Raw genomic sequence first — 25,468 nt, 5'->3', positions numbered from 1 at the left:
CCTTATTATAGTATATATTTTTCCCTAGATCTAAAATCTAAACGAATTTCACCACTTCACCAGAGATTAGCAAAAAAAGATCAAGTAAGGCTAATGAATATAAAGTTGTAGATTACAAAAACATGTTTTGAGTACGAAAATCATAATTAGTGCAAGAAACTATTCGTTTTTTATATAAAAATGTAATATCTTCAGTAATTAACTAATTTTTAACGATAATCAAAGAAAAAATCTATTGATTCTTACAAAATATTATTCCATACAAATTTTGTGCTGATACATATCATAGGCGTTGTGCACCCGGGCAACTATGTATGAACTATTTCTTAGAACAGAAAGACCCATAGGAGCTGAATTTACAACGCACGTACGGAATTCATTTCGGACTCGCTCTCGGGCAGTATTAATAATGTGATTTTTTTAGCACGGAATTTTGAATAGCGCGCTGTTTACAGTGTGGTAAAATTATATTAAAAGTTTGTCTTTATATTTTTTTGTGAATAACTGCACAAACGCACTTCAGAAAAAACCGGAAAGTTTTATACTAGAAATAATTGTTTTAATTTTTATGTCAAAATAATAATAATATGACAAAAAACTGAAACTTTACTATCCGAAGTTGGGGAGTATTTAGTTTATTGAGTCTACAATAAGAATCCACATCGAATACATTCGATAAAAAATCAAATAGGTTAATTTGGGATCTCCAAGATGGCCAGTTAATGTATTATTTGACCCCCATTAGTGCTCGAGCTTGGTGCTTGCATACAAAACTGCATTCGATCGATAGTGCTATGAATGAACAATTATCAGTTCATAAGTAGTGGCATCCGAATGACAAATATAATAGTAACGCTGTTCACGAAAATAATAATATAAAAAAGAACACATTGAAACAAGATGCATTTTGCAATATGACACCGAATAGATGCGTAATGCTGCCACGTTTCGCTTATAAATGTATCTCTTACGTACCTATATCGTTAAAAATGTGTGCTAAGATGACAGCACCCAAAACTGCATTTAGGAATAAACGATGACGTTGAAAAAATGACATAGTTAAATGTGAAAAACAGCCATCTTGGGGCACCACAAAGTTAACTTTCGTTTAAATACTTAGTTATGCATTTCCTCAACAATAATTATTCTAAATTCAAATTAAGTTTAAACTAAGCGGGCACACTGTGAGCCATTGTGCCTCACTTCGTACAAGTCATTTCAACACACACTGCATAATACTAACGATCTTAATGCAGTGGTACTTACTTTCCCACGAGCAAGGAGCCAGCAAGAAGGAATTAAAGTCGGCAACTAAAACCAGCGCTCGGAAAGCGGTATCACCTCGGTACCTACCCAGTTTCTTTGTATTATTGCTATTAGTAGTACTGCGCCTGAGATTGCATCGTCAGCAAAACAAGCCTAGGAATTCAAAACATTGAATTGTATAATGAACCGAAACACCATTATTTATTAATATTGGACAATATTATTTATATGTGAGAATGCCGAGTACGCTGACAATTTATCCCACGGTTTAGCTGCAATGACGTCATAAAAAAATTTAAAAACGTATTCGTGGTTTTTGAGTAGGTAGGTGTTTCTCCGAGAGTACAATATGTTTGTTTGGGTTCTAGAATAAAACCTCCAGACTTTCAGTTGGTAAATATGTACTAACTAGTAAGATCAAACACTTGATCAAATATTTAAAAAAATATATCAATTGTTTTTAGCATCCATTATATTATATATTATTTATGTACTTACGAATAGTTTTCATTATAAAGAAATATTAACAGGTTGCCCCCATCTCGTAATAATGGTTCGTAAAATATATGTCTACCATACGAACATTTATATAGACCGGTCGGTGGCTGAGTTGACAACGCGTTTCGGTCCCACCCAGGCGTAGTGTGTTCAATTCCTCGGCTGGCTAAGTCCTCCATCACAACACAAGCAACATTTTCAGCTTACTGTGATGGTAGTAGGAGATTTTCAAATATTGTCAGGTTATTCGTGACCCGGGAATGTTTGTCTTTCTTTCAAAAAAAAAATAATAATTTTCTACAATTAAGGTCGAACCACGAAATTCTCTTGCATATTTATGCAGAAAAAAAGTCTGTATCTCTCTGTTTAAACACGTCAAAAACACGTATTAACCCTTCCCTTACAGTGTGAAAAAAATCGTAGAGATGATGTTCACTCAGTTGACAGCCCCCTCAAGGAAGGGTTAAACCCCGAAGTTGGTTTAACCCTTCCTTGGTTTGTGATTCAAAGCTTTGAAGAAAGACTTATGATTTCCGTTAAGTCGTTATGCAAAACAGAACAGACACCATTTTGATATTTTATTTCGTCGCGTGTGCTACACGAAAGGGACTCATATGTATATGTATATTATGTAAGTATTTTAAAATGATCGATACAATTCTGTACATCTCATTGACATCTGATAATCTAACAAAAATCAAAATGAATTAATGGTATCTAATGCCGAAATTGTATTTTTATTATTCAAAGGATGAAATCACAATAAACGTGAACTTATATCGTGGAGTGTATGCGGGCATGATGAGATGGGGAGTCGATGACAAACGGGAGATTTATGATCATTTCCACAATCAGTATAATATAATACAATGGAGTGTGATCGCGATCGAGCAACGACCGCCGACCAATCAGAGCGCGCATCTGCCAAACTGCCACAACCAACTACTCTCTCCTTCTTTCCTATTAATTCATATTGCAGCAATTATTTATTTATCTCATGAATTTTGAACAGATTTTAAATGATTCTTATCTAAAATAACTTTCTTATAATATGCAATTAGAGTGAAAAATCAATTTTACAGATTGAATATTTTAATGAAAATTTGTTTTAATATTCATATAATATGGTTGTCTCCACATATTACGAGAATTTCTAGCGAACAGTGAAATATGATTTTCTTTCTAACGCCGCTTAGGGTTAAATAAGCATTTATTGATTGAGCGTAGCGAGGTTCCGTTTGATATTTCATCTGTCTGTAGATTTGTTTTATACGTTCCGATTCCGGATAAAGATGGTGGCCGTTTAAAGGTTAAACGCAACGCTCGTTGTATTCTACGTGTTCACAGATGGCGTTAATTAATTAATTTTGTTTAAATACGCTTTTGCAAGATATTGCTTTACAATATTAAGACAAATCATTTGTTTGCGCCCGTATATACGTAATATGAATATGAATCAATAGTTTTGTTCGTTTAAAGACTTAATTCTTTCGAGAAAGGCACACAAATACAATATTTTACCGATGATTCAATCCAATATTGTATTTGTATGCCTTTCTCGATAGAATTGAGTTTTTATATGGACAAAACTATTTATTCATATTCATATTGCGTATATGAGGGCGCAAACAAATAATTTGTCTTAATACTGTAAAGCAATACCTTGCAAAAGCGTATTTAAACAAAATTAATTAATTAACGCCATCTGTGAACACGTAGAATACAACGAGCGTTGCGTTTAACCTTAAGGCGAAGCTTAATGCCAAATCACTATTTTGATTAATCTTTACAACAAATTGGTGTACATTATGAATACCAAAAATATCCTTCAGATAAATTGAAGGTTTTCTATCGCTTCGCTTGAGAAGATTACAAATATAAAAATAAATTACTCAATAAAAAATATTAATGTAAACTACTAAAAACTATTTTTTTCAATAGAAATGTATGAACGCGTAAAGAAAACAACTTAAAAAATACAGTATTATAGCCGAGATAATCTGTGACAGTTTCACTTGATTAACTTTTTTGTTTTTAATATAAAATTATTTACAAAATAAATAAAAAAACAGTTTTAAGCTTGAAATCGAACGTTTCTAGACTCCGTTAGTCAAGCGATTTTAATGCCTATTACCTACGATATAAGGTACACCAAGAATATACACATTTTTGGCTTGTAGCTTCCTCTTAACCTGTCGTGCGCCGCATAAAATCAAAAATAATTTCTCTGCATATAAGTAGCTATACAAAAATAGAATCAGCTGACGCACGACGAAAATTTTGCCTCAGTGTGTTTCAAACGTGAAATCTCGTGTTTATTAATTTAGTATGTATTTAAGTACCTGCTTACAAATCTTAGGTAAAATTAGAAACATATTTTTTATGGAGGCGAGGTTTGTACAAAGTATTCACAAAACTACTAGTACTGTTTTCTGTCATCTTTAATTAAAACTCGATAATTTTTTTTTAAATCTCACTGAAAAAAAAGAGTAGTATAAGTTGTATTTTTGTCGCTTTAAATACAACAATAACTAAAATAAATTATTTAAACTGGTATACATTTTAAAATGTCGGAATATATCAACTCCAACAATTATTTTTGACAGGTACCCTAAATGACGTCAAACCTTTTTAATTGTATTTACGGCTACAACCGTTATAATAGCAGACTGCTGGCCATACACTAATTAGGCACCCCAATTTATGAATGGGAAGTTGGGTACGATATAGTACCTACTCACTACATTTCTACTACGGTTCATTGATAGAAATTGAGTGACCTCATTGCGCACGCGCAGGCCACATGTCGAATATGTTCATCCCTAAACAAGCCAGACTCATTCATGAGGTCGGTACGGTACATTATAAAACTATACTCGTATATTATAATAAGTAGTCATCTGTCATTCAAGGATTCATAGAGTCTTCCTTAAATTTTTATTAGACACGAGATATAATTTAAAAAAACTAAGTTATGCCTGTATCACCGGTTCAATGAAATCTAAAAATTGTGCTTTGAAGCTTACCATCATTTTCAATGACTGTCATCCCCTTTTGAGGTATGTTGCTGAGGTTAGTGGGGAAGAGGAAATGGGAAAGAGAAAGGTGGAGAAGTACCTGGGCTATCAAACACGGCCAAAGCCATTTCAAGCAATGTTTTAATGAGAGTCAATCTGAAACGTGCCAAAAATATACTATTATTTTAAATGTGTAAGTTGTGAAATAACGAAAATAAATCAAATTAAATTTACCTACCCCTCACCTACTTTTAGGAGTAGTACCTACCTATGTGCCAAATCTATAATAATATACTATAAATATGAAAAATTGTGCACGATTATTATTTTAAAAAGGAAATTGTAAAACCAGGAAGTGATTTTTACGACACACCCCTCATTACTTGTCAGTTGGACGCTGCACGTTTTTCAGTTATCTACAATAAAACTTTCACAATTCGTCAGCAAGGTCGCCAAAAGACAGTGGTTCGTCGCTTGCGTGTAGCGTGATATAAGTTCTCATGTGTGGCTGTTTGCTGAAGTACGTCGGTGTCTGCTGCCTGCTGCTTGCCGTGGGCGGCGCGGCGCGGCGTGTACTGCCTCTGGTGCTCCGCGCTTCCTGCGGGCGGGGGCGGGGGCGGCGGCGGAGACCGGCAAGGCCGCCCCGCTTCCGGCGCGGGCCTAACGGAACCAGCTCACCTGCATCTCATTACGACGGATGACCAAACCTGGCGGGTTGGATAACGACTGGCACGACGCACGATAAGTCCGTCGCCCAACTGTTACGGCGACAAGACAAACAAAACGTCCATTCAAATTTGACAAATTGTAAAACCTCGCTGACGCCTAAACTTAATCGACTAAATAAACGGTGAATAATTATACTTAATAATTATAATTGGACAGACAGCCTCTTTGGTAGAGGGGTAAGGCTCTCTGGAGCAATCTGGAGGTCGCGGGTTCAAATCCCTGCGTGCGTAAGTAAATTTTATTAGATTAATTTGTGTTATTTCACAATTTATTAATTACAAATAATATATTGTATATTTGCGGAACGTTACAGAGTGGAAGACACTCTCAGTATCGCCCTGATGTAAGACCACCATTCAGAATTGAAACGTTGTTTGAAATGGCTTTGGCCGTGTGACCAGATCGGAATAGCCAGATACTACCCCACCTTCCTCTCCCCCATCTATTTCCCCTCTCTACTACCTTCAGCCTCACGACATACCCCAATTGGGGAAGCCATAGTCTCACTGGCTCCAGACGGTTGGGAGTAGTTGGGTTTTTTATGCGGTTTCACATGAAAAAACAATGATTTATTTACTATGATTTGTATTGATATCACTTTATTACATAATGTTTTCCCTACTGGGATTTCCCGTGCTGGGGAAGACATTTTAAATTTTACTATCCAAAAAACGCCTAAACCTAATTATTGTACTTATTACATTTTGCTAGGAAGATCGACGGTTCCAACAGAAAACAATCTTTAAGAGATGAAAAATAGAGTTCTATCGAAAATAAAATAAATTATAGATCAGTGATTTTAGAGTAGGAATGCTCTTTACCATCAAAAATACTAATTTTGGTTGCGGGGCTGTCTGTCTATGAGTGATCGTAACTCTGGTTCAATGAAGAAAAATTGGAACTGATGTGTCAAGAATTCAGACAAGCGTTAAAGTACGTACCTACGTCTAAATTAGTACATTATCGTGAATATTTTTTCTTGATAGCAAGGACAATGTCTGATGTATTCTTTACATAAACTAAAAAAACTAATCCTAAAATTATAATATCCCGTGATTTTTCACGGGTCTGCGCTAGTGATTATACTAGTTTAAGGCGAAGCTTAATGCTAAATCACTATTTTGATTGATCTTTTTAGCGGATTGGTGAACATTATGAATACCAAAAAATATGCTTTAGATAAATTGAAGGTTTTCCTATCGTTTCGCTTTAGTAGAATACAAATAAAAAATAAATTACTTAGTAAAAAATATAAATGTAAGCTACTAAAAAAAAATTTTTTTCAATAGAAATGTATGAACGCGTAAAGGAAACAACTTTAAAAAATACAGTATTAAAGCTAAGATTATCTGTGACAGTTTCACTTGATTGACTTTTTTGCTTTCCTATAAAATTATTTACAAAATAAATAAAAACCAGTTTAGTGCTTGAAATCGAACGTTTTTAGACTCCATTTGTCAAGCGATTTTAATGCCTATTACCTACAATACAAGGTATAACAAGAATATACACATTTTTGGCTTGTAGCTTCCTCTTAAAGGGATGCACTAAGTCGTGCAACATTAGGAATTGAGCCACTAACAATAAAATGCCTTATATTGATGGCGGTAAGGTAACACCAGCCACCTTATTTATGAAAAAAAAACATCGCAAAAAGATTATTATTTTTTTTTTTGTTTTTTCAGGCATAAATATTGTAATGTTTTACGATATTTTTCGGAAGAACTTAATGTGCCACATTATTCAATAAAACTATAACCGCGAAGACTTTATTTTTCCCGGGCTTATATAAAAAATGATCGATTATTTTGAAGCCCAAGATGTGTTCTACTCGCAGTATTTAATTAAAGCATCCAGAATATTTATTTATAAATAGAGATGATTTGAACAACTTGGCTATATGACCAAAGATGGACTGTGGGTAGTTTTGCAGTTCGGGTATGATATTTTTATTCATTGAATATTTGAAAAATGGTATTTTATTATGATAAGAGCTGTAGTATCATAATAAAATACTAGACATAATATACCATCGCGGGCTTTTCTTTAGCCCATTTAAGATTACTTAGCATATTATTTTGATGTATCTCATATGATTTATCCGGTGACCGGATAAATCACCAAAATGATAATTCATCACATCTTTAAAAAGTTATATAAAGTCATGGAAAGTGATGAAACACTTTTGAAAGTGATGAATCACTTTTTAAAAGTGTGTTGAATAGTCACTGTGTTGAGTTGGCATGGAACCGGTTTATCCAGCGTTAGAAATGAAATTTATTTACGTCTTGATTACAAAACATCGACTTTTCTTTGTATTATATACATAAACCTTCCGGAAGAAATTATCTAAATGATAGTGAAAACCCTATCAAAATCCGTTGGGTAGTTTAGAAGAACTAAGCGCACAAACAGACAGAAGTTACGTTTAGTAATAGTAATATTTGACGAATAGTACGTTTTTCTTAGGTTAGGCACACCTTTCCAGTCTGTATGGAGTTCACGCCACTGAACAGTGATGTAAGTGATTTCGTGATTGCAGCCAACACGAACCAAACAAGAACAACTATCTACCACTAATGGCAATAAAGACCAGGATCTACTACCGCTACCTACGAAGATCGTGCGACAGAATCAACGCGACGCTTGGCTTGATGTCGGCGTTGTTCCTTGTTCCTCCCGACTGCATGACAACATCAAACAGCACGCAAGACTATAATCTCTCGCAGACGCTACGTGAATCATCTTCAGCTTAGTGATGCCAGACAGATTGCTTGACACGAGGTCAGGACACAAGTTTGCACTATATTTACCAAATTAATCGCAAACTCGGCTAATCTTGGAAATAGGGCGCACAAAGTGTGTGCGCGTTTGGGAAAGATCGTCTTCCAGATTCACGTAATAAATATAACTGGATAACGTATGTAAGCAATGACTTTCATAAAAATCACCTAAAGGACTTTTTGCATAATCAGGTATTTAGAACACACAGGGGACAAAATACCACATACGCACACTCCCTGTTCCATCCATCAAATATGCGCAACATTTTTGATTACCCTGAATTTGCCAAATCTTCCTGAGACATTCATACATCAAATATTTTCCCGACAATCGTAAAATTTTTATGTCTCATTATACTAAGACGATTTTCGCAAAAGATAAGTTTGAGTTTCGCCATACAGTTAAAACAAACGGGGGCCTCCTAGTTTGAAGCGCGTTTTCTGAACTTAATATAATATGAACAGTTTGCTTTTTTAATTGATATTATACTAAATTGATAATAATAACTTCGAAGTTTTGAAATCAGATTAAAATGTCAGCCTAGCAAGGAAAAAATTAAAACAATTTCAGCGAAGAGAAAACATAGATGAACAACACAACAAACTGTTTTATATTTTGCAAAATAAGACCGATCTTTCGAATGATAAAGCCTATCTAATCGGGAACTGATAAGGACTATCGCCAAAGAAACCAGCAACATGAAGCAAACGTTCGCCACGAGTCAGACATACTGAGAGTACTTATATTGTCGGCCTTCGTTATTTTCCTGGGAACTTTCTTGGATTCTGGTCCCACAATGGACACACTGAATGTCAAGGCGTAATGTATGCGGGCTGGCCATAAGTTCTTTATCTTTATAGTTCTAGGTAGGTAAAGGTACGTGCATTGTAGTTACTTCTTAACCTATTCACTGCCCAGTCAGCGCGGCTTGGACCTAATCACCACAACGGCGCCAGCCGTTTCACTTGGTTTCAAAAATCCATATTAGTCGCAATAAAGCCTCGGTTCCACGTGCACTGAGATAAGCTATCATAATATAGTCCTAACCCCAGCCAATGCACTTCGTGTTTTTAAAATATTCAATCTGGCAATCACAAATCGATGTGAAAATAAACGTTAACTTTTAATACTCATCTGACCTCGTTGACATCGAGGTACGCGAATCGTGGAAACTTTAATACTGTTATCAAGAACGCAGAATTAAATTGGAATATATTGAGTGAAAATAAGCCAGACCACTTCCAGAAGAACAATCAAAGGCTTTAGATATTAAAATAAATAAGTGATCTCAGATCTGTGAAGTGGAAAGATAAACTTATTTATATCTAGTATTAACTACAGGGTTTTCCAATAAGAGGTGTTATTTTGAATAGCCCGCTATTTCGGTAGATGTTACTTCTGAAGCTCTCATTTTTGACATTTGACAAGTAGAAACTACGCCATTAATAAAAATGGAACGATACGATAATAAAAAGCTATTGAGCGTTGGGACAAACTTGCTGAAAGACGAAGAAAAAAAGCAATGCTTCTTCCGATCTTTCGACTGCGAGATACGCACTTTCTTTTTGATATTTTTTTCTAAAACCAATATTTTTGGTTTCGGAGTTAATTTTAAGGTTCATTCGCTCCGTCTAGATAACACTTGAACTCTAACTATCATTCATTTGTTTGCTTTGGAATTTTACATATTTCGTTAACATTGAAAAAAGGCATACTTTCCCGTCCCTATCAATTGTTTGCTGTATACTTATAGTACATATTTTGTCTAAATTAGACGTTTTGGAAAGAACTCACGCAGACACGAGCGGCGCGCGGTAGAAGTTATAAATAACCAGATGAGTATGAATGTTTTGCACAATTTGAAAAAAAAAAAACAACATTACCCAAGGAATTGGCGCTTCATCTCTAGACTCAATGGAGTTGGCCAATGTCAGCCGGCCAACTAAATCCCGAAACATGGTAAGGAAAATGATTGTCGGAAAACTTGGCAGGTGTAAAATAATAATAATTTACGCAGATATTTTTGTTTGGCTACGGGTTCAAATCCCGGAAGAATATTTATTCAATTTATATTTAACAAAATAGGTGATCATAATTCAGATGGCTTTAGAGGTGTTTGGTAATCAGACCTGAATAGTCAGATTCTTCTACATATCCTTCACAACCCCATCCCTAAATTAGGGGTGCCAAATCAGTTTGGAGTGTTCGGAACTCTTGTCCGGTAATCAAATGGAGATTGGAGAACGAATCACAACAGCATTATTATTACCTAGGACAAATGTTAAAGTAAATACTAGCGAGAGATCGACGGTTGGTTCTGTAGTCGCCGCCTCTGAGTTGGACCCGCGCCAGGTACCAGGTCTAATGGAGATGAATCAGTACAAGCGACGGTAGTGATACATTGTACAATAATTGTACATGCGCCGGGGATCAAATAATTCGTGAATTCAAATTTGTGGGTCTGTATTTATGACAGATATTTTGCCATCAGCTCACATCACAATGTTCCAGTTAATATTATAAATTTTTAATATTTTTTTTGGAATGAAAGCAAACTAAAAGCAGTAAAAATGAGATCTCTAAAGTTTGTATGTGATAAAACCATGTATTGTACGAATTTGGTGATCCGAAAATAAAGTTTCTTTTTGAGGAGAGGAAGGAGAGACCCATGTTACAGGAGGGAGGAAACAAGAAGCCGGAAAATCGTTCCACAGCAGAGTTGTTGAACTTAAGAACGAGTCGTAGAAGAGACCCGTTCTCATGTGACATGTCAAATCAGTCAATTGAAACCTAACCTTCAAAACTTTATAAGTGTTCTGATTTATCCGGTTACCTTTAAAATGATATGTTTTGTCTGTTAAATAATTCTGATGGTACTCCATCAGAACTCTATTTAGCTCCATTGTAAACTCTCTTCAAGATATTATGTGCATCGTGTATGAGAGAAAGGTTATGGACAAGAGCTATAAACCCTAAGCACCGATATATCAAGTAAAAATAACTTATTTTAAAAAGGAAAGTTAGAATAAATAGATACACGTTGTGAGTTTCGAAATTGTTCCCTTGTCCCCATCACTAGGGATTACCACTTTTTTTTTATGTCACTAAATACCCCATCAGGCTAGTTATTCATAATGCTAAATTAGGAAAACCCACGTGGTATCAAGACATAAGAGCTGAGAACTGCTTCATTGTCCAATGATTATTATTTTATTATTCCGTCTGACTTTGGCGATCAAGAATCGGAGAGACGTCGGCGTCGGGCGTCCGTGTAGCGACGCTTCCCGCGTCGGCCGACGGATGCCGAAATAGAATATAGGCCGGCGACCTTGTGACCGGTGGGGGCGCCGCCGCCTAGAGGGAGCTCCCCAATCAGACTCATGTATTCTAGGCTTGAAGACTATTACGTCTACTTCAGGGATGGTCTTACTTGCCCTACCTTTAACGGTTTCAAGACAAAACAGTACATTTAAGAAAAAGAGCAAACAAGAGAACACACAAACAACAAACCTGACCTAAACTATTATTTTATCATCTTTACCCAGCTACTGTCAAAATCAATGTTTGAGGAGATGAAAGACATGCTGAAAGTTACCACGTTTTCTTACTGCACTCACTTAAAGGTTTATGCCATCAGCGTTGAGGTTTGGAGGGAGTGATGACAGCCCCTACATAATTATTGATAACACAAGCAACAAGTGCGCGGTACGAGATTTAAGAGGTAGCATTCGGGCCCTCTCGCCGTAGGAAAAGTTTTGCGACGTTGCAAGTGAAGTCAAGAGCAGGCTTAAGAATTATTGTTGGATACTAATGAAAGCCCGTCGCGTCGTCCCACTGGCTTGGTAAAGGTACGAAATCGACAAAAAGTGGAGACCCTGCGCAGAAAACTTCCACAATGGCTGCAATGCAGACCTTAGCGAACTTTACATTTTTCTCCGGTTTTGTCGATTTCGTACCGTTACCGAACCAGTGTCAAAATATTTATTATGGTTCATTCCAGCATTTCGAATGCAAGAGAAACATGAGATAAATTATTGGATTGCATGCATTCTTGTAATGTTTCGTATGTTTTTGATAGTGCGTTCACATTACAGACGATAGTAGTTATTGTTGTGTGTAAAAAGCTCTCTCGGCATTTTGATAGTTGCTTATTTTTACTAGTCTACCTAGGCGACCTTACTAAAGCTCCGTTCAATGCGAATCCAACTTTGAAGCTTTGGTTACATCTCCGGCCGTAAGCAGACTGGTCCAATCTACACAGATCATTTAAATGTAATGATCAGACAAACGATGAAAAATAATATACGATAATCATATTCAAATTGGGATGTCTACAATATAATCAAAGTGGCTGAGGATATTCAACAGAGGACTGAACGCGGCGGGCGCTAATAAAATGTCCAAAGAAGTGAAGCTAGCAGTTCACAATGAAGTACTGGTGCAAACCCTGATGTATGGTCCTTGCAGAGGGAGGATGGAAATATACTGAACGTTGTAGATATGAGATCCCTGTGGGGAATGTGTGTAAAACCATGTATGGCCGTGTTAACCATGTATGAAGATTAGGAAATAATGCAATGCTGATGTAAGGTTAATGAATAAGATAAGGAAAAAGGTTCTTAGAGAGTTTTTGAGCGTGTAGAATGGATGAACAAAGAAAGGAGTGCAATGAGAATATATGTCGTGGAAGTGAATGGTAGAAGAACTCGGAAACTCCCGAGAAAGAGAATCAAGCCGCCAGTAGTGTGTGACAAAACAGATTTGTTTGGCAGTCTATTCTCTCTGCCTACCACAGAGGATGGTTAATTGGTTCAGCGGCAGAACCATCGTATTTGGATCATTTTTTCAAAATCACCTCTAACAGCAACGAATGTTGGTTTTGTAAACATTGTAATGGTTAATTTTTGTTGTGCGCACAGTGACTAATTCTCTAGGATTCATCGCTGGGTTCATTCTGGAGCCAGACACAACGTCCAGTATAATGTTATAAAACTGTAGGCCTTGGTTGCTCGGTGCATTCAGTATATATTATTTGTGAAGGAAAAACAAACACGCGTGCCGGCCAAGGCAGCGAGCGGCGGGCGACGCAACGGGCACACACAAATACACTAGCACAGTAGTACGTCTATACACGTGGCCTCACATGATGTACAAGTCGCCACACACGATATGTACGTCTATACACGTAAACACAACCAACGAGCAGGGAAACTCGGGAGATCAGCCAACCGAAGTGATTCATTATTATTGCAGAATCTTGCCGCTGAGAATTCCGCTATAGTCTCCCATTTTGATATAAGCGTCGAACGTATGAGACTTTGTTAGACGGTTTCCTCATGGACCGGTAAGGTATCGACATAAGTCGGATGCAGCAAAAATGCGCACGCGGGTCTGCAGATGCAACCAAACGGTCAGTATTGCAGATTTTTGTTTTACCGTCCCTAATTTCGAGTGTTCATGTTCTAAAAACTGTTCCTGCAACTAAAGTAGCTCTTGTGCCCATGGACTAACTTTTTAAAAAGAAATATTATTAATTAAAAAAAAATTAAAGATTCCTTGATCTCGGTAATATCGAGAAGCTTCTTAAAATACGTACCGCTTGCCTGTATACTGAAAGTATGATATAAACGGGCAAGCGGTACTGCTCTCGCGCCACGTAAAATGATATATGGAACGGAGCGCTACTCGGTTTATGTTGATTCCTTACCGGCCCATGAGGGAGCCGCCATATCTGAAGAAATAAACAGAGAAAATACGCTGTGGTCGTATCCGTGGGCTCGAACTAAGCAAAATTTTCTTAGATATGATTTGAGATTTTCACGGCCAAAAGTATTTTAGTGTTTTATTTTTAGGGTATTAATCCATGTTGCGCTACCTTTTCTTTAGCCAATGTATCGGATAGCATTACCGTGACCATTATCAGGGCAGATGTGTACTATAATTACCCAGTTAGTAAAGAAATATTATCTAATGCTGAAAAATAATAAATGTTTACTATAATTGCTCAAAAATAGTAGGTAATAGTTACAAACATTTTCCAATCTAATATTAAAAATGTATTAGAAATATTGGACAGTAAACTAATGAGTGAAAATACATAGAAAATAACAGTAGAGTGAATATGAAAATGATCGGTAAAATAATCAATCGGTTTAAGGAAAAATGTAACATTAGTATATATGTATGTATATATATTTTTTTATAAATTTGGAACAGCTTTTTCCGTTTTTTATTACAATAGGTAGATAAGTAGCAGTAAACCTTTATTCAACTTATAAATGATAATAAATTAACGCCAAATTGATTATTTTCCAGAATTTCTTAGCGTAACTCCATTGTTAGGAATCCCTCTTGAACGATTTACCATTGCAAGCTACGACCGTCGAGACGTTCGGCTGTTTCCGTCACACTTCGGCTAACTTCGGCAAACTCGGAATCCAAGATGCAGTAGTTGCAAGGTACTCGTACACTCGACGGAGCTTTGTGCAACAAAATGTAGTTCGAAAGCGTTGCCATGTCTAAAGATTTTTTCTAGACCTAGGGAAAAATATTAAATTCCAGGAGATATTTATGGTGATTTATTTTTGGGGTATTGCGCTACCTCTTTCTTTAACCAAAGTTTCGGACAGCATTTAAATGTCCACCATCAGGGACATCAGGGTAGATGTGTGGCACACATCGAAAAGTTGCCTAAAGAAGTAGTGCAACACGGCATATTTTTGGCCGTGAAAATCTCAAATCATATCTTCCAGGAGAATTTTTTTAATGAAATCTAGGGAGATTTCGAAAAAATCCCGACTTCTTGTAACCTGGTATTGCTGGAAACTTAAAAGTAACGGAATGGAAGTATAAAAATGATAAAAACACGTAAAAAAATTGACGAAAATACATAAATAACACAATCTATGTATGACAGGTGATGACGAAGAGACACTGGAGGCGCCTTATCGAAGCGATAGGTCTCCACCAGAATAAGACAAGGGAAATAATATTTACACATTTTTTTTACTTTTACAATTAAAATTTTGTCTATTACCTGACTCAAAATAACATTATTTCCTTTTTTTCAGATCTATTTTTTAAAACAACATAAGGTTTTAACTTCATAATGTCAATTAAATTTCGCAACGTCCTCATTAAATTTATGTTGTTCGTATTGCGATTTAAGAAAGTCGTTGTTTTGTGTGAAAGAACAGCTGAGTTAATATTGATGTTTACTATATTAAGAAGTTATATTGTACAAACTCCCATACGTACACGTTTTGTTTGTGTCTAACAAGGTATTAATATTTTTAGACGGTAAAAATAATGTTTTTTTTTCTCAACGTTACAGTAGTACTGTGCTGTTATTCAGAATCTTTATATCGATTTATGTTGATAAGCAATGCAATTTAACTATTTAATCCTTGAAAATCACAAATAATAAAATAACTCACGAAAGTGAATGTGAAAAAGAAGCGATTCCATTACCGATGAGAATTATAGGAACCAAAATTCAAAGCAGTGCGGTCATAAAAAAATAGTAAAAAACGTCACGGCACGCCCCTGCTCAAAGAAAATAACCAGTTCATTACTGAAGACCAATGAACGTAGGTAGGTACTGAAGAACAACTTGATGCGGCCTTCCGCGGAGAGCCCCGTTGTAAATTCTATTTGCATGTATTGTATCGTTTATGAAAAATAGGGAGAGGCAACAACGGAGATATCGGCGGTACGCCTTTACGTTAGCTAATAGCTAAATAATAATATTGACATAAAATTACCTATCCAATATCAGTCATTTTATCTAAACTAAATGTATCTGTTGGTTTCCATATTATAAAAAGTTTAATAAGTTACAAGATTAAGTAGACAAAAAACTGTCAATATTCTTGGGTTAGAATAGGCAAATCATTTTAAAGAGGACACGTTTGAATGTATTTGTGTACACCGATAGTATCAACAAAGTTTTTAACTGGTTTGAAACACCCGCCCGCAGTCCCCTCTTACCCCGCAAACGCCTAAAGATACAGTTTATCAGTTCCGTTTAAATTGAGACTGGCGATCCAATTCGAAAATGTTATTTTAATGTTTTCTTATTTTATTCTTCAGCTTCCTAAACAAAAACAAAATTATTTTGTTCCTTTGATAAAAATGTTTTTCCTGTATCTACCTACCGATGCAAGCAAAATCTGCGAGAGAATAGTGATGTGCTAGGAGGTAAATAATACTTTTAAAAACCAGTAATCTGTACTGTTCGTTATGACCCGGTCTCACTAAAACTACCCGAGCCCCGTTTGGATTTTGGATGTTGGCTGCTCGAGTGCTTGGTGCTTGGCCCACCTGTGCGCCCGACTTATGTTACTTTTACCTGCGTACTGTGTGAAAAGTACCTGTCGGGAGATGCACACGAATAACAGTCTAAATTTCGTGCCACCCAACATGGCCGCTGCGTCAACAGGTGACTGTCGATACTTTTAAAATGGAAGATGCGGGGCAGCGGGGTCTCTTTCCCTTCGGATGACTTTTGTCTTGATGGGTTTTGTTAGTTTTGTGTTTATAAGCATACCTTTACACTTGTAATTGAGTACTACTATTTGGAAACAAATCTGATGGGTGTTTCACTGTCGCCCGACTGCAGATTAGATCGTTGTTTGAATATAAACAATAACAAAGTGTGATCATTTGGCAAAACGGACTATGTGATGAGTGATGTCTTACTTGAGGTAGTAGATCTGCCCCTCGGGGGTACGCGCCTGCTCCCAGCCCGGGGGCAGGGGCCCCAGCTCCTCGCCGAGCAGCACGCTGCTGCTGACGTCGTATGAGCGCTGCTTGGCATGGCGGATGGCCGTGGGCGGAGCGCCAGGGTTAGGGGCCCCCGCCAGCCCGGCGGCGTAGGTCTGCTGCAGAGAGGCGGGCGAGCTGTGAGCCCTGGAGTGGGACACGGCCGGGCCGCCCGACGACCCGAAGGCCGAGTCCGCGGAGTTCTCCCGCGAGTGTGATATGGACGGAGACTTGGAGCCTGTGGACGGCGGGATGAAGAAAGACTTGGGCAGCTGCCTCATGCGCAGGGGCACCTGCAGTGGCCTCTTCGAGTCCGGTTTCAAAACACTGTCGAACAACGCCTTCAGATCCGAATCGGAGTCTTGGTCGACTCGCAGCACCAGATTGTTTGACTTCTGATCCACTTCAGAGTTGAGAGCCATCTTTAAGATTGTTATTTTTGCGATTCGGTAAAAAATAAACAAAACAAAACTAAAAAAAGGCAACCTCCGAGTCGCGACACAACACTCACACTCGCGAAGCGGCCGCCTCCGCGCGCACTTTCCGACTGACTGCGATCTGAGGACTGCTGACTGGCTGGCGCTCGCCGCCCGCGCCGAGGAATGCTCGGCCCACGCACTCTCGCCCCGCCGGCCACTTCCCCTATCCCCGCGGATCGGTCCGGCGCGGCGCCGCGCCGGCACAGCGCGCGGCCACCGACACCCGGACTCGTTCCCGGACCCCGGCCGTAGTCCACACAAGTCCACACTCCACACTACTCCAGCTCCAGCTTCTTCCAGCATTCCTACTCAACTCCACACTATGTCGCAATCATACAACAAAGAGGCCAGGAAATACCTACCTTTAAAGAACAAAAATAATCGTTTTTCCAGCAGGCCATTCAAATTGCACAAGATCGTGTTCAGCTTATCTGATCCTGTGACAATATCGACTGTACGACATTTGCTAGTGACTAGACCAGTATTGACCAGAATTACAAAATAATAAAGCGAGATTCCTTTCTGTAATAAGTACAGAAATCAAATAGCTGTCTGTACCTGTACACCGCGTTTATTAAATAAATATAGGTACTAAGAAACTACTCATTAAAGTAAAAATATTAAGTAACGATTCGACTGATTTCATATTGTAAAACTATTAGTAATGTAGAAAAATATATGAAGTACCTTTTCAGCAATACTATTTTTTCTTATAAATGCGGTTTTGAAGAATTTTAAGATACTAATAGTGTAATAATTAATAATAATAAATATATTTTTTGTAAAGCTGTGTTGTTTTAGGCTAGCATTACACTTGTAAGTTTTTTCGTAAATTTACGACTTCTAGCCTATGGGCGCATTGGATTTTCAAAATGCAAGATGCCCATTGGCTAGAAGTCGTAAATTTACGAAAAAACTTACAAGTGTAATGCTAGCCTTAGACCATGTTAGATGAGTAGAACCAAAACCCCTATTGTGAGGGTTTGGTAGAACCCGTCATCGATTCTAACGCTGCGTATACACTTGCAAACCGAAACGCGAGCCGGGCCTCGAATTATGGTAAATAAACGAAGCGACCGCAAGCGGCGTTTCGCGCCATTTGCTTTTGCTTCGTTCCTTTCCCATAATTTGGTTCGCAAATGTATACGCAACATAATATATTAATATAAATACAAAGGAAAATAATTTATTATCAAATAATGTTATCTTTATTATCTATTAGCCAAACCATATTTTCTCATTTTAATTAATAAGCAATGCATTATAGTTGTTTTTGTATAATAATTAAGACACATTTTGGTAACATTTTTCCCTTTTTGAGAAAACCTTTTGAAAGTTCGAAGGGTGTATCGGTGTGTGGCCATGTATAAAGGTACCTATCTACTTATCTTTAATTGCTTTTGTTTTAGGAAGGAATCCAAAAGGAACAACGCCATAATTAAAAAAAAGGTTTTTTATATCTAATGTATAATTTGTAACTATAATGGTAAATTTTATTATAGTTTTTTAGGTGCCCATTGATTGCCATTGATCGTCCACGAATAAAAATGAATGCAAGGTATTTGTATTATTTCCTTTAGTGCCATCTATGGTTACAACATATAAAAAACCTCTTACTGGTATTCAGCAAATCTCCAAACCATTTTATAAAACACTTATTTGTGATAGAATACGTGAACTAAACCAAAATATAATTAGTACATAGTAGGTGCAAAATAAAATCTTATTTTTAATAAAATTCTCAAATAATAAAGGAGATTTATAAAAATTAAAAAAAAAATCATTTAAAAAAATGTTTGGTGCGTCTCCCGCTGGCAGCCGTAATTCTGTAATTGCCCTAAACAGCCCTAAACGTCAATCTGCAATCGACGGCGCGGCGCTTGCGATGTTTTTACGACCGCGTCGCCGAGCGTCGCTCCACAGGGTCAGGGTGTTAAACTAAAAGAGATCGTTAAAATAATCAAGCAAATAATTTAAATTTATGTTTTGTGCGATGGGTCGGAATGAATTACGTTTAGTTGTATTTAAAAAACGAAAACAAGATGGATATTGAACCAAGATTTGAACATTTTTGCCGGATTTGTACCGTTGAGCAGGAAGTAGGGATCACGATATTCGGGGAGGAAGGAGAAAAAATGATGCTGCCTGAAAAAATCACAAAATATCTCCACATAGAGGTGAGTCAGTATGCATTTCTGTGTTTATAACATGACATTTATTGGAATCTGACCAGATTCGTGCTCATAATGTGATTGTTTAGTGTAGGGGTAATCAACCCCCATAAAATGTCAACATTCAAGATTCAATAATATGATAGTATTTTGACAGCATATCGTTATATTTTATAGTGCGTGTTTAGTAAACTTTTTATGGTCATGAAACTGCTGTCTACTTTTAAAAAATATACCCTCTAAATTGTTATTATTTGATTGTTGACGAATTGTGCAGCTGTTTTATAAGTAAGCGAAACGACGTAAATGCACAAATATGTCGTTTATTTTTTTGTGAAACAAACAAAACGAAAACATTTTTGTCTTTTACACCACAAATTGTGGTAGGATTTCATATTAACAGGAGAAATGAAAAAAGCCTGGTTTTGAGGACTGTGTTCATAATTTTTTCTTGGTACGTTTCTCCAAATAATTATTGTGTTAGCAAAAGTCAGACGGGAGGAAGAATTTAAAGTTTTTTTTTTTTAATTATAATATGGTTGTATTGATTGTTGTAGATAGCTTCAGATGACAGATTACCCAAAATGATTTGCATCAGCTGTTGCACAAGGCTTGATGGCTTCAGGTTATTTGCAGAAATGGCTCGGCTCTCTCAAATAAAATTAAATGAACATATTGTGATAACGGATGACAAATATACAAATAAAGGAACAGATGACAAAAACTTGTCTAGATTACCAGTAATTATGCACAACGGCAACTATGTTATAGTGAAAAAGGAGGAGCCCAGTCCTATTGAAGAAAACAATATTAGTCCCCTTGAAGCTGATTCTGATGTCACAGAAATGGAAGTAAATCTCGATCCAATGATGTTCCTGGATTGTGACACTGAGGACAGTCGAACCAACGATACATCAAACTGTAGTGATTCTTCAGCGAAAGATTATTCCTTCAATAATTTTCAAGATGCTATTCACCAAAATGGTGACAACCGAGGCAATTCATTAACAATAGAGCTGGTGCAAAAGGAAGTTATAATTAAACAAGAGTTTGAGAAAGTTCCCAAGACGTTGCCAGATTTAAAACCAATTAAATTTACTAAGAAGAATAATGGAGCCGACGTGAAGCCATTTATTTGCAGTCTTTGCCCGAGGAGTTTCCTGTCTAGCATCGCTTTACAGAATCACTCCTGGTTGCATTTGAAGAGCAAGGTGCGGGACAGTATTTACGAGAGAGTTTCTTGTCCAATTTGCCAAAAGGAGATATCTACCAAAGGAAATTTGAAAGTTCATATGGATACACACCGCCCCAAAGGAAAATATGGGTGTGAAATATGTGGAAGAGTGTGAGTTCCATTTGTTGTAGAATTTTGTAAATCTATTTTTTTTTTGTACTACAAGTAAACAAATATATTATGTCTTCACTCAGCTGAACCTGAAAAGGGAGTAAACAAGTACATTTCAATCTCATTGTGCTTGACTGACAGTCTAAAGGCTCAGGTAATCGAACAAGTTTCTTGCTGAAAGGTATTGCCACCGAGATTTCCGTATTTTCAGGCAGGATTTCGTAAGATTGTCGTGTATCGCCTATTCTTGTCGACATATTAATTGCCCTGTCTTGCCGGTGAGTTTGTTCGGCATGTCAATATTGCTAAGCCAAATCTATTTCCATCTCGTTCTGTTACATATTACGTGCATCTCTGCTGGTCACAATTTCAAATTCGATTAATATTAAAAATAATTTCACCATTTTGTTTCCAAATGTATGCAAGTTTTTTGGAGTTATTGCAGGAGATCATTTTTGTGTGTTGTGAATCTTTGTAGGCTCTGGTAAATGAACAACTTTTAATGCAACTTCTTGCCGTAAAAGCTTACCAGAACCTTTATAGGCACATTATGGCAATCTTGACGGAACGCGGCAATATTAACAGCCGTCACGCGAAACTATAGACGCGCAAGACAAACTATCTTGATTTATAATTTATCTTGCTTGTTTACCAGCACCTTAACATTATTCCACCAAGATAATGATATCCCTCTTTTTGGTTTCTTAAACCCTCTATAGACACTCAATTTGGTTGGTTCAACTGTTGTGTGTCAACCGTTGAGTGTTGCGTACAGACGACGTGATGGTTGGTTCAATTTTGCCAGTGCTAAGTGAGTTTGCCAGTGGAACAAGCGCAGCATGCCTCCGACTTTATAAAAAAAAAATCTATAAAAAAAAAAATGTGGGAAAAAAATGGCTCATGGAATGAAAAAAAATTCAGTTCTACTAAATGAATAAAATTTTAGCTTTGTACGGTTTCATTTGTTGCATCGTTTTCAATTCCTTTGAACTGCTTCAAAAGGATCACAAGAACTTCGCAGTAAAGTTGGTTCAACTGGTGCTGGTGGCTCGATGCTCTGGTGGTACAACCGTTCAACTAGATAGCCACGCCCCCTTTTCGCGTACAACATATCTCCACACGGTTCAACTTTACATTCAACTCAACCAGATTGATGCAACCGCTCAACCAAATTTAGTGGTCTGCAACACCCATTAAATAGATTGCTGTCATACGTTTTTTATCGCTCTCTGTTCTATAACTTTGTGGATCAGGAAGAAGATTAGAGTAAGGAAACGAGAGAATCTATCTATTCTTATCGGGTTACTAAACTTAACTCTTAGCCATTTCAAGCAACTTTCAAATCTGAATGGTGGTATTTTTTATTTTGATTCAGCGGTGTTATGTTATTTATTCAAATAGTAACTTAAAAAACTATAAAATGTAGATATTTGAGGGAAATGTTTTCAATTTATTATGTGATTACAGATTTAAGACCAACTCGAACCTGGTTCGGCACAAGGAATATCACGGCGGAGAAGTCCATTCTTGCTCTGTCTGCGGTCGGGTTTATCCAACCAATAGCACCCTGCGAGCCCACAGCATCACGCACAGTGATGCCCGCCCACACAACTGTCCTCTGTGCAATAAAACATTTAAAAGGAATCAGGATTTGAAGGTAGGTACTCATTTTAGTAGTCCATGATACTCTAGCACAGTGAGGACAGTGGTGAAATCAGGAACAACCTTTATTTTGGTGAAAAAAAAGTAGTCGCCTGTACTTCCTGATTTCACTGCCGTCAAACTCTGAGTTGTATATATAAATTTAATTAATAATAATTTAATATCATAATCATGACAATAAATACATGTTTGCATTACAATTAAAAAAAATGATGTGTTTAAAGTAAAAAAATGGTTGCAATATGTATAAGAATGCTATGCCAAATCATCTGAAAGATTATCAAAAAGAATCTCCCAAAAGGTTTTTAAAGATGTATCACAGAACTTCTAAGATATTATATTCTCTGGAATGCAGAAGACTTTTATGAGATACATAATAATTATTCACCATAGCCCTTCAAGTATCATCTTCAATGTGTCAATGTCTCTTGCTTATTATAGTTGAATGCTACTGGTGACCGGGGTATCTTGCACGGTCGATTGATAAAGATTTTTATCAATAGTATAGGTGACTTGTCATCTTTCCCAAGCATGACTGCAGATCGCCAACAAACAAACAACAGTTCACGTCGAATAAATTAAGAATACTTAACCGCTGTGAACTATTTTTCTTTCATTTGCAATCTGCAATCAGGCTCGGGAACAAGTTAACGACATTATCGATCTACTGTGCTAGATTCCCAGGAGTTACACTATTTACTAAAATTCCCGAATTTCCTCCATAATTCTTGGTAACAATTAATGTAATGTTAACTGAATACGTGTATTTTTAATTGATTTCAGTTCCATATTAATCAGCACACAGGAGCACGACCATATTGCTGCCCGTACTGTACTAAGGCTTTTGCCAGCTCTGGTAATTGCTTCTCCCATCGTAAAAGAATGCATCCGATGGAAGTAGAAAGGGACAGAGAAAAACGTGCCAACTAAACACAACTTATTTACATGAAAATTAAATACTTTGTGTACACCAATTGAAATGTTAATTAATTAATAATAATCTACATGTTTCAAAGCCAATGACTTCTTCATCAGGATAATGAAAATTAACAATAATAATATTTAATATAATTAGTTAATTTTCATTATCCTGATGAATGGTTTTGAAACATGTGGATTTTTATTAATTAAAAGTGGTGTATCCAAAGTATTTCATTTTCATATAATTAAAATGACGCAACAAAGTAATTATGTGACTATTGAAGAAACAACTTATTTAATTAATAGCTATTATTTACAACTCTCCCCTCTAAAATTGATTATGTGCTCATTTTCCTTTAGAAGTACTCTTTCAGTAATCCGCTGCTCAATTATCCGACAACTACTATAATCTGCTGTGATTTTACTGATCGAAAGCACAAAATCATGTTCTATAATTCGCCAGTATTCATATGTTAAAATCAGTAGTCCGCCACATGCCAAGATTTGAGCGTCAAGTTTGTACACCGACGGGTTGGGTAATCTTAATCTTATACATTTACTATACTGCCATCTAGCTTGGTAGAACTGACCGAACTGTTTTTGGACATTTCAGTTAGTCCCCTGTGTATTCTAGCAACAACTGTCGCATGTGTTTCTGTTTGTTTCATTCTGCCATGTTTTTTGTTTGAATAAGTTAACAACATTAAGTTTTTTCGCAAGTGTAAAATCAGTATAAGTAAAAATGTTTTACCATAAATTCAAATTAATAGATGAGCCAAATCAGGGAAAGGGGAACAAACCAACTTGCGCAGAGCGCGGGAGATGACGTGACCGTCCCACTTTTGGTGATTTGTCAATAAATAAATCTGACAGTATACAGGCTCGCTTTGTAATTTCACCATTTGGCCCTCAAAAATAAAATCTGCCTATGAATTACTACATAATCCTTTTAAGGCGCAAATTGCTGGCTGTGTAAAAAACTTCACTACATATCCCAAATCGGGTTAACAAATTTACCCACCTCACTCAATTTTAGCGTCGCTACGCCAGGCGATTACGATAAGAAAAAACATTCGAATCCTGCACAACCTACAATGGACTGCGCTGTTAACCTTACTTTAGCGAACTTTACTTTTCTGCGTATGGTCTGGTTATTTCAGTGTGCGCTCTTCGGTGGTCAATGTACAACTGATATCATAGTTTATTCAAAGCATTCTCGAACTCTCCTGGTGCCAAAAATGTGTAAATTTGGTTTGCCTCCAGCTCGTCATAATGATACCCAGATTTCACGTTTGGGCAAGTCTATTAATTTGGATGCCTATGGTTTTTACGAAATATGCACCTGTTTTAATTTTTAGCATATTTAGTTTAGCACTATAAACCACCACTTCCACTAATTGGACACTTGCCCGGTTTTTGGTTTGGAGGATTAGTGAAAGAGTACTGTACCTACTTCCAACCGCTTTTTTCTTAGATTTTCACTACCGTGGTCAAAAGTTCTGAATAAAGGAAGCAAACTGTTCATATACAAAATGAAAAAAGACCAGGTTACGTGGAATTTTTTGGACCTCAATAAAATATAATAGATACAATAGAATGAAACCTATAAAATTAAAATGAAACATGAACTCAAGAATATAATTGTGGTTGAAACGTTAATATGTTTGGTCTGTGGTTTGAAACCATTATAAGTTTATGTGATGGGCTGGCCTCGTCCATGTAGAAAGAATGTCAGATGAAGGATACAGAAAATCATGATCAGGCCGAGTGATTAAAAGGCAGTCTAGGGAAGATGTGGTCTGACTTTTGAGTCTGGTGAGACTGGTGAGGGCC

General features: G+C 36.8%; 2 protein-coding genes across 4 annotated transcripts in view; one reads left to right on the top strand and one right to left on the bottom strand.

The window, feature by feature from the left end:
• The window catches only part of yki (Transcriptional coactivator yki), a 115,035-nt gene extending 97,390 nt beyond the window's left edge, over positions 1 to 17,645 (bottom strand). The window contains exon 1 of one of the 3 annotated variants that reach the window (XM_089648359.1): positions 16,995 to 17,645. In XM_089648359.1, the coding sequence (XP_089504485.1) occupies positions 16,995 to 17,479 (485 nt within the window). In that variant the 5' untranslated portion in view covers positions 17,480 to 17,645. The remainder of the gene's footprint in view (positions 1 to 16,994) is intronic. The other 2 variants (XM_089648353.1, XM_089648366.1) reach the window with 2 other exon arrangements.
• Positions 17,646 to 19,460: 1,815 nt separating this feature from the next.
• On the top strand, positions 19,461 to 25,189 carry LOC149424983 (uncharacterized). Its single transcript, XM_089648342.1, has 4 exons — positions 19,461 to 19,713; positions 20,265 to 21,052; positions 22,520 to 22,709; positions 23,498 to 25,189. The coding sequence occupies exons 1-4, from the start codon at positions 19,579 to 19,581 to the stop codon at positions 23,642 to 23,644; spliced, it is 1,260 nt and encodes a 419-aa protein (XP_089504468.1). The 5' UTR covers positions 19,461 to 19,578; the 3' UTR covers positions 23,645 to 25,189.
• The last annotated feature ends 279 nt before the right edge of the window (positions 25,190 to 25,468 follow it).

This window comes from Hesperophylax consimilis, chromosome 3, assembly GCF_061612785.1.
Source record: "Hesperophylax consimilis isolate HC1 chromosome 3, BYU_Hcon_1.0, whole genome shotgun sequence".
NCBI lineage: Eukaryota > Metazoa > Arthropoda > Insecta > Trichoptera > Limnephilidae > Hesperophylax > Hesperophylax consimilis.
The sequence above is the reverse complement of the archived record's forward strand: the minus strand, read 5'-3'. Positions and strand labels throughout refer to the sequence as shown.

Bases quoted from the DNA above. Each gene is read 5' to 3' on its own strand.
- LOC149424983 (XM_089648342.1), top strand. From the start codon at position 19,579: ATGGATATTGAACCAAGATTTGAACATTTTTGCCGGATTTGTACCGTT. The intron at 21,053-22,519 runs GTGAGTTCCATT...ATGTGATTACAG, and splicing joins TGTGAAATATGTGGAAGAGT to ATTTAAGACCAACTCGAACC. The intron at 22,710-23,497 runs GTAGGTACTCAT...AATTGATTTCAG, and splicing joins AAAGGAATCAGGATTTGAAG to TTCCATATTAATCAGCACAC.